We start from the raw sequence: 13,232 nt of genomic DNA on the forward strand, positions 1-13,232 counted from the left end.
TCGATTTGAGAAGCTGAATGTTTATAAAGGCATTTAGCCAATTTCTGCCACTGAAATTCTGAACAGAAACACTCTGCAGGTTCAGCCCCCAACAGAAACTGCTCTGTGGTCTCTGTGTTGGGAAATGGGAACAGATCTTGCTCATCACCAACCTTCCCTCCACAAATCAGTATCACTGTGAGGCTGAACTGAACAGCTTGCTCCAGAGTTTTAAGAGATACGTTTCTGTGGTGTAGTGGTTAACAGCGGTAGACTCTAATCTGGTGAGCTGGGTTCGCTTCCCCGCTCCTCCACATGCAGGCTGCTGGGTGACCTTGGGCCAGCCACACTTCTCTCTGGACTCTCTCAGCCCCACCTACCTCACAAGGTGTCTGTTGTGGGGGTGGAGATTTTTAGCCACTTTGAGACTCCTTCAAGTAGAGAAAAGCAGGATGTAAAAACTAACTCCATAAATAAGAATTCTATGGAAAAGGACCATCCCTGCCATGATGATGAAAACTATATGTTTGGATTTTGCTGTATTATACCAACCTGTGGAATATGACAGTTCGCAGTTTCAAAATCTATTTGGCCACAGTGGGTTGACAGTCTGGACACACGAAAACCTCTGGAAGATCTTTTTAATCAATGCCTATGCGAAAGCAGTGGTACCAGTCCTTGCAGTCTCCTTCACAGTAAACCATAGTTAGGTCACCACTGGGCCTCCTGCACCCTTCCTTCAAGAAACATAGTGACCAGCAGCCTTCAAACAAGGAAGGTAAAATATCTGAGCAATAGGTTAGTGTATCCTTCCATCCCTCTGGGCATGATTGAGACACAGTAATGTAACTCTCGTTCAAGATTTGTCTCTTCTTGGGAGGAACAGCATCAATTTCCACTTGAAAATATTTGTCTTGTCCTTCAGAATAGGTTTTCCCACAGTGCTGTATTATTTCTTTTGCAATACAGGGTCTAATGACAGCCATATCCTTTTGTATGAACTGTAATTGGGCAGCAGAAGCAATCAGATGGGCAATGGTACATGTGAAAGGACCGTAGTCACTGGAATTACCTTGCCTGGGTATATCAGTTGGTACAAAAAATGACTGGCCCCAAAACTAGGGATATTTTTAATCCATCTCATACAGACATGCTAAGAAGGATGTTATTGCATCAATCACAGAGTGGTTCAATCCATGTTTGGAATCTAGATAGAGCATGGTCTTCTTTTTAAAAATGATTACTATCAGTATCCGGTGGACTTCTCTGTCATTTACTGGAATAATCAAAACATCTTTCTTTAGCACTCCAAATCTCAAACAGTTCTTCAGAGCTTGCACTGGCAATCTTTGACATATCTGCATGAAGTGGCAAGTACGGTAAGTGGGAAAATTGTTCCATCGTGACCTAGCTCTTTGGCCATGATCACCCTGGAGGCAAGAAAGGCATCTATTATGTGATCATTTATCCAGTTTGATCCTTTCAGTGTGTTTATGTCATATACACAGATGTTGCCAACTGAACCCACAAGCCCCATGGTTTGCAGACTGAGTGTGGGGAAGGTACAGTTGTGCTGTGGGGGAACTGATGTACAAATCAGTGATTTGTCCAAACACTTCTCACTTTGTGTTGAGAATATGGGGCTGCTATCAAAAGAATCAATATTGGTCACTGTTAAATCCTCTTTCCCACTTTTTGGAGTGGAGGTCATCTGAGACTGAGTGATTTCCAGGTGTCTCATAGTCAGTTGGTGATCTTAAGGAGTCAAACCCCTCAGCAGCCTGCAGTGAATCAGATGCTGGGGCTACTGTTATCTTTTCCTGCAGTCTGGGGAACTTTCTTCCCGATCTACTCTTCTGTCTTTTATTTCACTTCAACTGTGTGAGCTGCAACTGGCAAGGCTTCCCAGGTTCTGGTGGCATGCCGATAGATTTTGTGGCAGCTATAATATGGTAGCAAGTCCTGGATGATGGGTGCGCACACAATGTCCTGTACGGACTGTGCATGCATGGCAGCCTGTATGGATGCCGCGTGTGCGGCAGCCTGTATGGTCGCCAGGAGAGCGGCTGCCCATACAGCCTGTACGGCCACCATGAGAGGGGCTGCCTGTACGGACGCTACACGAGCAGCAGCCTGCACAGTCACGGTGAGAGCAGCTGCCCGTATGGGCCATACGGTCACTGCGAGAGGGGCTGCCTGTACAGTTGCCGCAGAAGCGACCGTACTGTCACTCTCCCCCCAGCATGGCACCCCGGGGCACCATCACCCCGCTGCCCCTTCATATGCCCCTGTAGTCAATCAAATGTACTATGAACAATCTGAAGTCATGCTGGGCACAATTCACCACTAATCCTGTTCTTTTTCTAAAAACACGTGGTGGACTCCAGGAAAGCTGTCAGCAGGCACCATGATGCCCATGGGCACCACGTTGGAAACCCCCTATTTCAAAGTTTGCACTGACAAAATCTGTTGGCAAGAAAACTTGCAGTTAAACCTCCATTTATAATTACCACCCCCCTAAGCAACCAACTTTTGTCCCAAAACAATTTGTAGCTGAATTGACACAAGACAGGTGATTGTTTTTCATGGTTACTTTGGTGGTCTCCATCTAGTTGGTTTGATAATTTACATTCACAGGTAAGATCATCACAATCTCTGCCTTGGATATTCTTGAGGTTTAGCAGCGTCAAAAATTTCCAGGTGCAGTTGTTCACAGTGGAAGCTATGGATATGAATGTCATTTTAATACAATTTCCTTGCTAATGCAGAACCATTTCAGATAGCGTTTGTATTTCGGTCATTCCATGGACATTGGTGTGATCTTACAATATAATTTGGTGGAGTCCATTTAACAATCATGCCGATCCATGAGGATTAAAGTATTTAATATAGTGTTTGTTCCTTGGCTGTGCTCTGTGGTTTTTGTGGTTCATTCTGTGGTCATATACATCGTGTGTGATTTGATAGTGATTTCAGGGTGACCAAACATAAAAAACCTAAGGATCCATGGGGATCTGTGCTTCATGAGAATCTTTTTACAGCATGGCAGTGCCCCAAAGTGATCTGGCCATGAGCAGCATAGGTGGTTGGGTAATGAATATGGGGCGACCCAGAAAACTGTGGAGCCGTAAATTTAAAATATGTATATATATTCAGTTTTATAAGGATAGGGAAGTACAGAAAGGGAAAAGGGGGAGGGGATAGATAGATAGATAGATTAGAAATTTAAAAGACCTATAAAGATTATCAAATCCTACAAAGTACTACTACTACTACTATATTTGTACCCTGCCCATCTGGCTGGGTTTCCCCAGCCACTCTGGGTGGCTTCCAAAAAAATGAAATAAAACTACATTTAAAAGTCACACATTAAAAACGTCCCTAAACGGGGCTGCCGTCAGATGTCTTCTAAATGTCAGGTAGTTGTTTATCTCTTGTGACATCTAATGGGAGGACATTCCACAGGGCGGGCGCCACTACCAAGAAGGCCCTCTGCCTGGTTCCTTGTCGCTTTGCTTCTCGCAGTGTCTGGGCAGAATGATGGGCGTGGAGATGCTCCTCTAGGTATACTGGGCCAAGGCCATTTAGGGCTTTAAAGGTCAGCACCAACACTTTGAATTGTGCTCGGAAATGTACTGGGAGCCAATGTAAGTCTTTCAGGACATGTGTTATATGGTCTTGGTGGCTAGTCACCAGACTAGCTGCCGCGTTCTGGTTTAGTTGTAGTTTCCGGGTCACCTTCAAAGGTAGCCCCACATAGAGCACATTGCAGTAGTCCAAGCGGAAGATAACAAGAGCATGCACCACTCTGGTAAGACAGTCTCCGGGCAGGTTGGGTCTCAGCCTGCCTACCAGATGGAGCTGGTAGACAGCTGCCCTGGATACAGAATTGACCTGTGCGTCCATGGGCAGCTGTGAGTCCAAAATGACTCCCAGGCTGCACACCTGGTCCTTCAGGGGCACAGTTACCCCATTCAGGACCAGGGAGTCCTTCACACCAGCCCGCCTCCTGTCCCCCAAGAACAGAACTTCCATATTGTCAGGATTCAACCTCAATCCATTAGCTGCCATCCATCCTCCAACCGCCTCCAAGCACTCACACAACCACTCTGCTTTTTATCCTTATTTACAGTATTTCTGTCGTTTATATTTTTGCGTTTAATTCTGCTGTCCTTATTTGTAAGGTATATGTAAGATGATATTTTAAATCAATAAAGATGAATTAAAAAATAAAAAGGGAAAGACTCTCTGCTTGAAACCCTAGTGACCGGCTGCCGGTCAGTGTAGGCAGTATGGAGTTAGGTGGCCTCAATGGTCTGGCTCAGGGTGAAGCCGTTTCCTGTGTTCCTATCCAGCCCCACCCCATGTGGAAAGGAGGGGAGCAAAAGGAGGTTGGAGGGGGTGGGCAGGGAAGAGGAAGGAAAAAACACGGAGGAAGCAGACTTGAAGACAGAACGAGAAAGCCTTTAATGAAGGGAGGGGGTCATATCCGTCCAGCCTTCGTCACCCAGCTGCCGACAGTCCTGGATAAGTGGCATTCGTGTGTTGTAAACACAAGTCCTAGAAGCCACAGGTCAGGATCTTCCGCACAGAGCCAAGGGACGGGTTACTTCAGCTAACAAGGCCTGTGGGGAAAAGCAGGAGGGGGAGACATGAGCCCACCGACCCCAAAGTGCAACTGCAGTGAACTCCCATGGTGCTTCGAACCTGCATGATGTCCAAAACAAGCGCAAGTCACCCGAGGGTGCGGGGGGGGGGGGCATGCACTCAGAAGCTAGCCTACCACAAAGTGAAATCCACACCCATTGCTCCGCCCACTTTGGCCTCCCACCCCACCCGCCGCAGGCAACGTGGCCCCCAGAAAATTACCCAGAGGGAATGTGGCCCCCCAAGCTGAAATAGCCCCCCCCCCACTTCTGTCGTGGGAAGATAATCCCATCACATGGCCTGGCTATACTTTAACCCTTAGTGGTCGTTCAAGCTCCCCCTTCCCCCTTTAAAGTCCCCCCCCCACCTTGAATAATTCAATTATTTTTAAAATAGCAGCTTTTAGAATCCACCATGCTGAGAAGAGACGGAAACTTACCAAGGTAATCATCCATGAGGGACCCAATAGCAAACTGCGAAATAATTTTTTAAAACATTATTCTTCATTTACTTATAACTCACACTTTCATAAAACTATACCGAGGCGGTATAGAACATTTAAGAATAAAATCAACAAAACGTATCTGTTAAAAATATCATTTGAAATGGAATACACCCTCTCCCTCCTCTTCATGGTCTCCTCACAACAGCCCTGAGAGGTAGGCGAGGCGAGGCTGAGAGGCAGTGACTGGTCCAAGGGGAGCTCCATGGCCCAGTGAGGATTCGAACCCTGGTCCCCCAGGTCCCAGTCCAGCACTCTAACCACTACTCCACATTGCCTCTGAGCCAGGAGGGTGGTGGGTGTCTGTGTGTGAACTGCTGTTGTTGTTTTGTATTATTACCTGTAAGCTGCTTTCGAAAATCATTTGGTCGAAAAAGTCAGAGTGCAAATAAATACTCTTACAACTCACGATATCGTTTTTGTCCACACGGGTACCCACAATCTTCAGCCTGATCTCATCGTCTTGCTGGATGACAATATCCTGCGTTGGGGGGAGAGGAGACAGCGAAGGGCTGTGCTCAATGGCTGGCTGGTGCCCACTGGGGAATGGTAGGGCAGAGGGCAGGGAGCCAGTCAGTAGGTGGCGCCAGAGCCAACAACAGAGCCAACAAATGCGAGTTTTGCCCCCATCATCAACAGAGAGACTGTGGAGGAGGAAGACGGTAGTCAAAGCCACTCTCTGAACTGGTTCGAAGGAGAGGATGACTTACCTCATCTACAGTTTTGTAGCACGGAGGGTTGGAGTTGGGGTCAAACTCCATTTCAGAGGGAATGGACTGCAAAGAGAATTAAGAGGGGATATGAGCAGCTGAAGGGGAGGCGAAAGAGAAAGGGAAGGTGGGCTGATAGTTCTGGGGTAGAGGATGTACAGCATTCTCTGACACCTTCACAGCCCTTCTGGAAGCCGCTGAGACACTGCCCCTCACCCCCCCCCCCCCGCCAAGCCTAGGGCACTTACATGTCGCGAAATGAAGCAAGACATGGGCCCAATTTCAGTGAAGAGTCCGACCTGGTGAGAGAACAACAAGGAACATCACTCTCAAGCAATCCCCATCTTGAAAGTATGTCGGCGTTCGCACAAGGAACAGCAGGCCAGGACTTTGGGGCAGACGTCGGCAAAGCGAGTCAGAGGGGCCCTCCAGCGCTTCCTCATAACAGGGCCTTAACCGGCATGGCTCCCCCCCAGAGAATCCTGGGAGTTGTGGTTTGCCAAGGGTGCAGAGAGTTGTTAGGCGGCCATTTCCCCCACACAGATAGTTCCCATAATTCTCTGGGAATGAGGATTGACAAGAATAATAAAAATGTGATGGCCTGGGATTCGGACTCGGAGGCTGAACCTGAGGAATCCCAGCCTGCACAGGAGTCCCCGCCTCTAGAACCAGCTGAGCCGGGGCTGGGGCCTGAGCCTGAAGGGGCCTCACCTGTGCTGGATCCTCAGGTGCAGGCACCAGCTGAATCTGCTCTGGCTCCTGAGGTGATGGAGGACCCATTGCCTGCAGGTGCTCCACTCTCAGCCCCGTCAGGGGAGGCTGAGGTTGCCTCTGGGTCCAGTAACTCTCCAGCCTCTCCTGAGCTACAGACACTCAGGGCAGAGAGGCGGAGGGAACTAAGTTCCCGCAGGAGGAGTGCTCGCCTCCAGGCCAGGAGAGGCGAGTCACCTGTGGACCGGGGCCGCCCTATGCCTCAGGGCAGATAAAAGCCAGCCAGCCGCTGTCCCAAGTTGCGGGAGCAACGCTGTTGGTAGCCTGTTCCTGCCTGCACCCTGTCCTGCCGGATCTCCTGACCTCGCCCGACTCCCTGCCTTGGACCCAGCTTCAGCTTTGACGGACAGCCTCCATACCGCACCCTCGACCTCGGACTGGACTCGGACCTCGCCACACGGTTAACCCTCGGGACCGGCACAAATTATTATTATTATTATCAATGATTGTTAAACTACTCTGGGAACTCTGTGAGGATAATAAAGGCCTCCTAAAAACTCTCAGCTCTCAGCACCTTTAACAAATTCCATTTCCCAGGAATCTGTTGGGAAAGCCATGACTGTATAAAGTGGGGCTATAGCGCTTTAAATGTATGGTGCGGATGTGGCCCAAGACATTTCACCTCACCTTGTTCACCTGAGTCACAACAGCATCCACCACTTCGCCCTTGAAAGGCCGGAAGACGATGGCCTTGTATTTGACCGGGTAAAGGACAAAGCCGCGCCCAGGCTGGATCACACCCGCCCCAATGTTGTCAATGGTAGTGACAGCGATTACAAAACCATATCTGGGAAGGAGGAGAAATAATTAACAATCGTTTTATTATTTATATGCCACCCCCCTGACTGGGTTTCCCCAGCCACTCTGGGCGGCTCCCAACAGATTAAAAATATGATAAAACATTAAAAACTTCCCAATACAGGGCTGCCTTCAGATGTCCTCTAAAAGTCAAATAGTTGTTTATTCCCTTGACATCTGATGGGAGGCCGTTCCACAGGGCAGGCGCCACTACCGAGAAGGCCCTCTGCCTGGTTCCCTGTAACTTCTGCTTCTCGCAGTGAAGAAACTGCCAGAAGGCCCTCAGAGCTGGACCTCAGTGACTAAGCGATGGGGGTGGAGTAAGTAAGTTAAATTTTCCCATCCCTTGGTTGTTAGGCATCTGATTTATTTATTTTTAAGCTGTAGGTCACAGTTGCACAAGTTAATCCTGGCTCAGGCTGCTATTATTAATAACAACAACAACAACAATAATATCAATACAACAATAATAATAATATCAATAATAATATTTATACCCCACCCAACAGAATATTAAAAACACGATAAAAGGTCAAACATTAAAAACTTCCCTAAACGGGGTTGCCTTCATATGTCCTCTAAAAATCAGATAGTTGTTTATTTCCTTGACATCTGTTGGGAGGGTGTTCCACAGGGCGGGCACCACTACCGAGAAGGCCCTCTGCCTGGTTCCTTGTAACATCACTTCTTGCAATGAGGGAACCACCAGAAGGCCCTCGGAGCTGGACCTCAGTGTCCGGACAGAACGATGGGGGTGGAGATGCTCCTTCAGGTATACTGGGCCGAGGCCATTTAGGGTTTTAAAGGTGAGCACTAACACTTTGAATTGTGCTTGGAAAAGCACTGGGAGCCAATGAAGATCCTTTAGGACCAGTGTTATATGGTCCCAGTGGCCGTTCCCAGTCGCTAGTCCAGCTGCCACATTCTGGATTACTTATAGTTTCTGAGTCACCTTTAAAGGTAGCCCTGCGTAGAGCGAGCGCATTGCAGAAATCCAGTCCTGCTTCTCAGGGGGCAGTGGTGCAACAATGTGGGGTTGTGGGGGGGGGGGTCAAAGACCCATTACTATTTCTGCTGCAGAGTCCTCATCTCCTCATCTGCTGCAGAGTCCTCATCTACTAAAAACGAAGTAAGATATCAGTCCTCAGTGTTCCATATAAAGATCGGATTTAAACTACAGTTCCCAGGATTCTTTGGAGGGAAAACCAGGGATGACACTGGTTTAAATGTGCAGTGCTTTATTGGCACCCATTGCTGATCTACACCGCCAAGCATCACTGGGAAAGAGGATCCCATTCTGCTCTTTCACTTACTTGCCCGTGCAGGTCCCCTCCACCTCAGTAAAGAGCTTCTGCTTAACAGTGTTGAGAAGGTTGGGCCCAAAGTAACGAGGGTGCAACAGGATTTCGTGTTCCAATGAGATCTGGAGGCAAAACAGGTGTGGAGCAGCAGAGACATTACGGCAGAATAAGGCCCAAGGGACTCGTTTATCCGGCCCGTGGCAACCCCCGCCGCCCGCTCTTACCGGCGCTGCACTGCAGGGTTGGAGGAGCACCGGAAATAGCTTGTGCACATGCGCAAGTGTTGTGCATATGTGCAATCGTTATTTCCGGTGCATATCCGGGTCAGAGGCCCATGCACATGCACACAAGCTATTTCCGGTGCTCCTCCGATCTGGAAGTGCGCGCGCACGCGTATGGGCACGCGCTCCCTTCACACGATCGGTACTGGAGACACTGGCCCAAGGCCCAGTACATTTGCTGACCCCTGCAGTAGTGCAACAGCCACTAAGCAGACAGCAACATTAGATCTTATTCCCACTGCACTGTGACAGCTGGTCTACACAGCCAAAGGAAGGCAAGTGGAGGGAGAAAGCTCTGTCGCAGAATGGGGACTCATTGCAGCACCTAGTCACAAGCTTAATTCCAATAACACACTTGGCTACTTTTTAAAAAACACTAACTTACTACTGGGACGCGGGTGGCGCTGTGCGTTAAACCACAGAGCCTAGGACTTGCCGATCAGAAGGTTGGCGGTTCGAATCCCCACAACGGGGTGAGCTCCCGTTGCTTGGTCCCTGCTCCTGCCAACCTAGCAGTTCGAAAGCACGTCAAAGTGCAAGTAGATAAATAGGTACCACTCAGGCGGGAAGGTAAACGGCGTTTCCGTGCGCTGCTCTGGTTCGCCAGAAGCGGCTTAGTCATGCTGGCCACATGACCCGGAAGCTGTACGCCGGCTCCCTCGGCCAATAAAGTGAGATGAGCGCCGCAACCCCAGAGTTGGTCACGACTGGACCTAATGGTCAGGGGTCCCTTTACCTTACTACTGATTGGTTGCCTGTTATGTCCCACTTTTCATATCCCAGAGGCTCAAGGTGCTGCACATGGTTCTCCCCCTCATTTAATCCCCACAACCGCCCTGCTGCAAAGTAGGCAGAGAAACAATGGTTGGCCCAAGGTCACACGGTGAGTGTCATGGCTGAGCGGGGAAATTCGAACCCAGGTCTCCCAGCTCCAACAATTAAGCACTGCACTACACTGGCTTCTCAAGGAAGCTCCATCGCCTGGTGGTGCCAGGGGTTGAGCATGGGAGCTTCTGCATGCAATGCTCTGAGCTGTGACCCTTCCCCAGTATTTTCAATGAGGTCTACTAGCAGGTAAGCAGGTTTAGGATTGCAGTAGAGAACGGCTGGTCCACCCAAAGATCTGACTCTAGCCCAGCATCCAGATGTCAACAGGGAGCCAGCCAGATGAAACTGCCACCTGATGTGCGACCACAGCAACTGCTTCAGAGATATAATGTCTGTGGACATTCTGTGGACTCCATTTGCCATCACAGTCAATGGAGTGACAGATCCGTTTCTGATAATCCAGGCTGATTTGAGAGCTGGATCAAATCAGCTCTCGTGGTTAGACTGTCGGATCACTACCTGGGAGACCAGGGGTTAAATCCCCACTTGGCCACGGACCTCATTGCTTCTCAGCCTAAGGGAATTAAATGAGATGGGGGAGAACCACATATGCCACCTTGTCCTGGAGGGGATAATAAATAATAATAATAATAATACCTCACCCATCTGGCGGGGTTTCCCCAGCCACTCTGGGTGGCTTCCAACAGAATATTAAAAACATGATAAAACATCAAATATTAAAAACTTCCCTAAGCAGGGCTGCCTTCAGATGTCTTCTAAAGGTTGTTTATTTTCTTGACATCTGTAGTGAGGGAACCACCAGAAGGCCCTTGGAGCTGGACCTTAATGTCCGGGCTGAATGATTGGGGTGGGATATAACTGCAATAAATAAATAAAACCCTATACATTATATATATATATATATATATATATATATATATATATATATATCCTCTAAGCTAACTGTCACAAAACAGTACTGGGCTGCTCTGGGGTAGTCAAGGTTCTGTTCAGGGCAGACTTGCTGAAATCCACGAACAAGACTAGGTTAGGGCCATTCATTTCAACAGGTCTACCCTGAGTAAAACTCGGCTGCATGCCACCTGAGGAGGGCGGCAAGTAGCAGCGCTGCGTTTTATCTCCCTTGTCCACGATCTCCTCCTCTTCCAACTGGGTGCCACCGGCATTTGAGAGAACTCCTCAGATTGCAACAGAAAAGTAGAATCCTAGAACTGGAAAGCTGGAAAGGGACCGCGGGGATCATCTAGTCCAACCCCCTGCGACGCAGGAATCTTTTGCCCAAGTGGGGCTCAAACCTACAGCCCTGCGATTAAGAGTCTCCTGCTCTCCCGACTGAGTTATTCCAGGACTACATAACGACGGAAGGGCCAGAATACCACCTTGACGTTGCATATCATTCCTTTGCCCCCAAGACCACATCTTTCACGTCCCACGTGGGGTGCCTGGGCAGCAAAGGAGCTAAAACCTAAGACTCCCCAGTACAGGTACTAGAAAAATACTCACATGGTAAAACATCCTGATGCCCGCCTGCGCGCGCGTCCTCACCTCTCTTTTCTTTTCGAGACCGGAAGGAACGCAGAGCCCCGCGCGTTCTAAATGTTGCAAGGCAGCTTCGTCCTGATTGGCTGCGCCGCGATAGGATTCCATTGCCGCCTAACGAAGCAAACAGGAAGCTGCCGGGACAGAGGAAGGGAACGTTGCTCATCTGCGCGTGCGCCTCAGCGGTCGATGCCAGTGCCTATAGTGTCATGGCGGGGCCACAGGGCTCTCCCATAGTGGGATGTGTATAGGTGTAGGGGGGGGGGGCGGCTCTTTCCATAGACGTTTGCTAGACATTAGAACATAAGAAGGGTCTTACAGCTGGATCAGGCCAGTGGGCCAGCTAGCCTGGTATTCAGATACATATGCTGCCTCTGACCCTGGAGGGAGAACAAAGCCAGTACTGTATGGTTAGTAGCCACTCACAGTCCCCATCATCTCTTGCCTTGGGTCATGTTTACTGGGGGTGATGGGAGAGCCATAGGTTCCCCATCCCTTGCTTAGGGGGTGGCGGGCTATGGCTCAGCGACAGAGCACCTGCTTTTCATGCAGAGGGTCCCAGGTTCAAATCCTGCCATCTCTAGGTAGGGCTAGGAGAGATTCCTTGTCTGAAACCCTGGAAGGCTGCTGCCAGTCAGTGCTTGTAACACTGAACACCTAGATGGACCAGTCATCTGACTCAGCAGCGTCCTATGAGAGCTACCTGTAATTTCCTTGTGCTTTGAGGGAGGCTCTCCGCACGTCACCAGAAGCTGTGTATTCAAGGTGTTTTTTTAAATGGATTGCTTTAAACTTGCAGGAAACAACGAGCAACGAATTGGTTTTAGCAGCTGCTTTTACTCACTTTTTATTTTGTGTGTGTGCTTTTATTTGTCATAGAATTGTAGAATCGGAAAGGACCATGAGGGTCGTATAATCCAACCCCTTGCAATGAAATAATATTTTGCCCAACATGGGGCAAAACCCTGAGATTTAGAGTGTCTTGCTCTACTGACTAAGCTATGTCACCATACTGTTGTTTTCATATTATCGCTGTTCATTATTACATCTATATTCTGCTATTCCTCCACGAAGCTCAAGACAGCATAGATGCTTTCCTCCTTTCCCTGTTCTATCCTCACAACAACCCTGTGAGGTAGTTTAAACCCAGAGATTATTACCATTTGGAAGTACTCTTTTCTCCATATGTCTGAAACTCCCCAAATGCCCATGAGATACCTCCTGTATTAATAATAATAATACAATTTATTACCCGCCCTTCATCGTACCATCCCAGGACAGGTCAGAACAATTTAAAACAAAATGTTAAACACAGTTTAAAACAAACTGCAATCCTACAAGAATAGGGTGGGTCTTAGCAATATACATCTCAACTGCCTAAAGACCGAAGCACTTCCTTCAAATTCCTCCTCAAAGCCCACCTTTTCTATGAAGCTTTGGCACAATCCCCTAAACTCCCCGTGCCCTGTTGTTATACCACCTTCTGTCAGCAAATCAGAATGTCTAGCCTCCTTGCAACTGCATCAGGATGAATGTTCAATAAACAGGTCACTGCATATTATTTATTACATTTGTATCCTGCCCTTCCTCCCAAAGGAGTCTGGGGCAGCAGGTACAGTATCAGAAACTCTGGTCCTCCAGATGTTGCTAGACTACAACTCCCATCATCTCTGGCCATTGGCCATGCTTGCTGGGGCTGATGGGAGCTGTAGTTCAACAATGCCTGGAGGGCCCAAATGTTCTCCACACCCAGCATACTGCTTCCCTATTTATTCCTGCCTCCACTTCCGTCCCTTACCTCTGCCTCACATATTATGCTGTAAGTTCCTCAGGGCAGAGATCTGCCTTCTTGTAC

The 13,232-nt window shown here is 48.7% G+C and overlaps 1 protein-coding gene across 1 annotated transcript; it reads right to left on the bottom strand.

The window, feature by feature from the left end:
* Positions 1–4,422: 4,422 nt before the first annotated feature.
* Positions 4,423–11,500, bottom strand: POLR2G (RNA polymerase II subunit G). Its single transcript, XM_083418671.1, has 8 exons — positions 11,342–11,500; positions 8,721–8,830; positions 7,237–7,396; positions 6,087–6,137; positions 5,839–5,904; positions 5,538–5,609; positions 5,066–5,099; positions 4,423–4,604 (listed from the first exon to the last, which is right to left on the bottom strand). The coding sequence occupies exons 1-8, from the start codon at positions 11,483–11,485 to the stop codon at positions 4,591–4,593; spliced, it is 651 nt and encodes a 216-aa protein (XP_083274797.1). The 5' UTR covers positions 11,486–11,500; the 3' UTR covers positions 4,423–4,590.
* Positions 11,501–13,232: the final 1,732 nt, after the last annotated feature.

Source organism: Podarcis tiliguerta, assembly GCF_965153285.1.
Source record: "Podarcis tiliguerta genome assembly, chromosome: 16".
In the NCBI taxonomy this organism is placed as follows: Eukaryota; Metazoa; Chordata; class Lepidosauria; order Squamata; family Lacertidae; genus Podarcis; species Podarcis tiliguerta.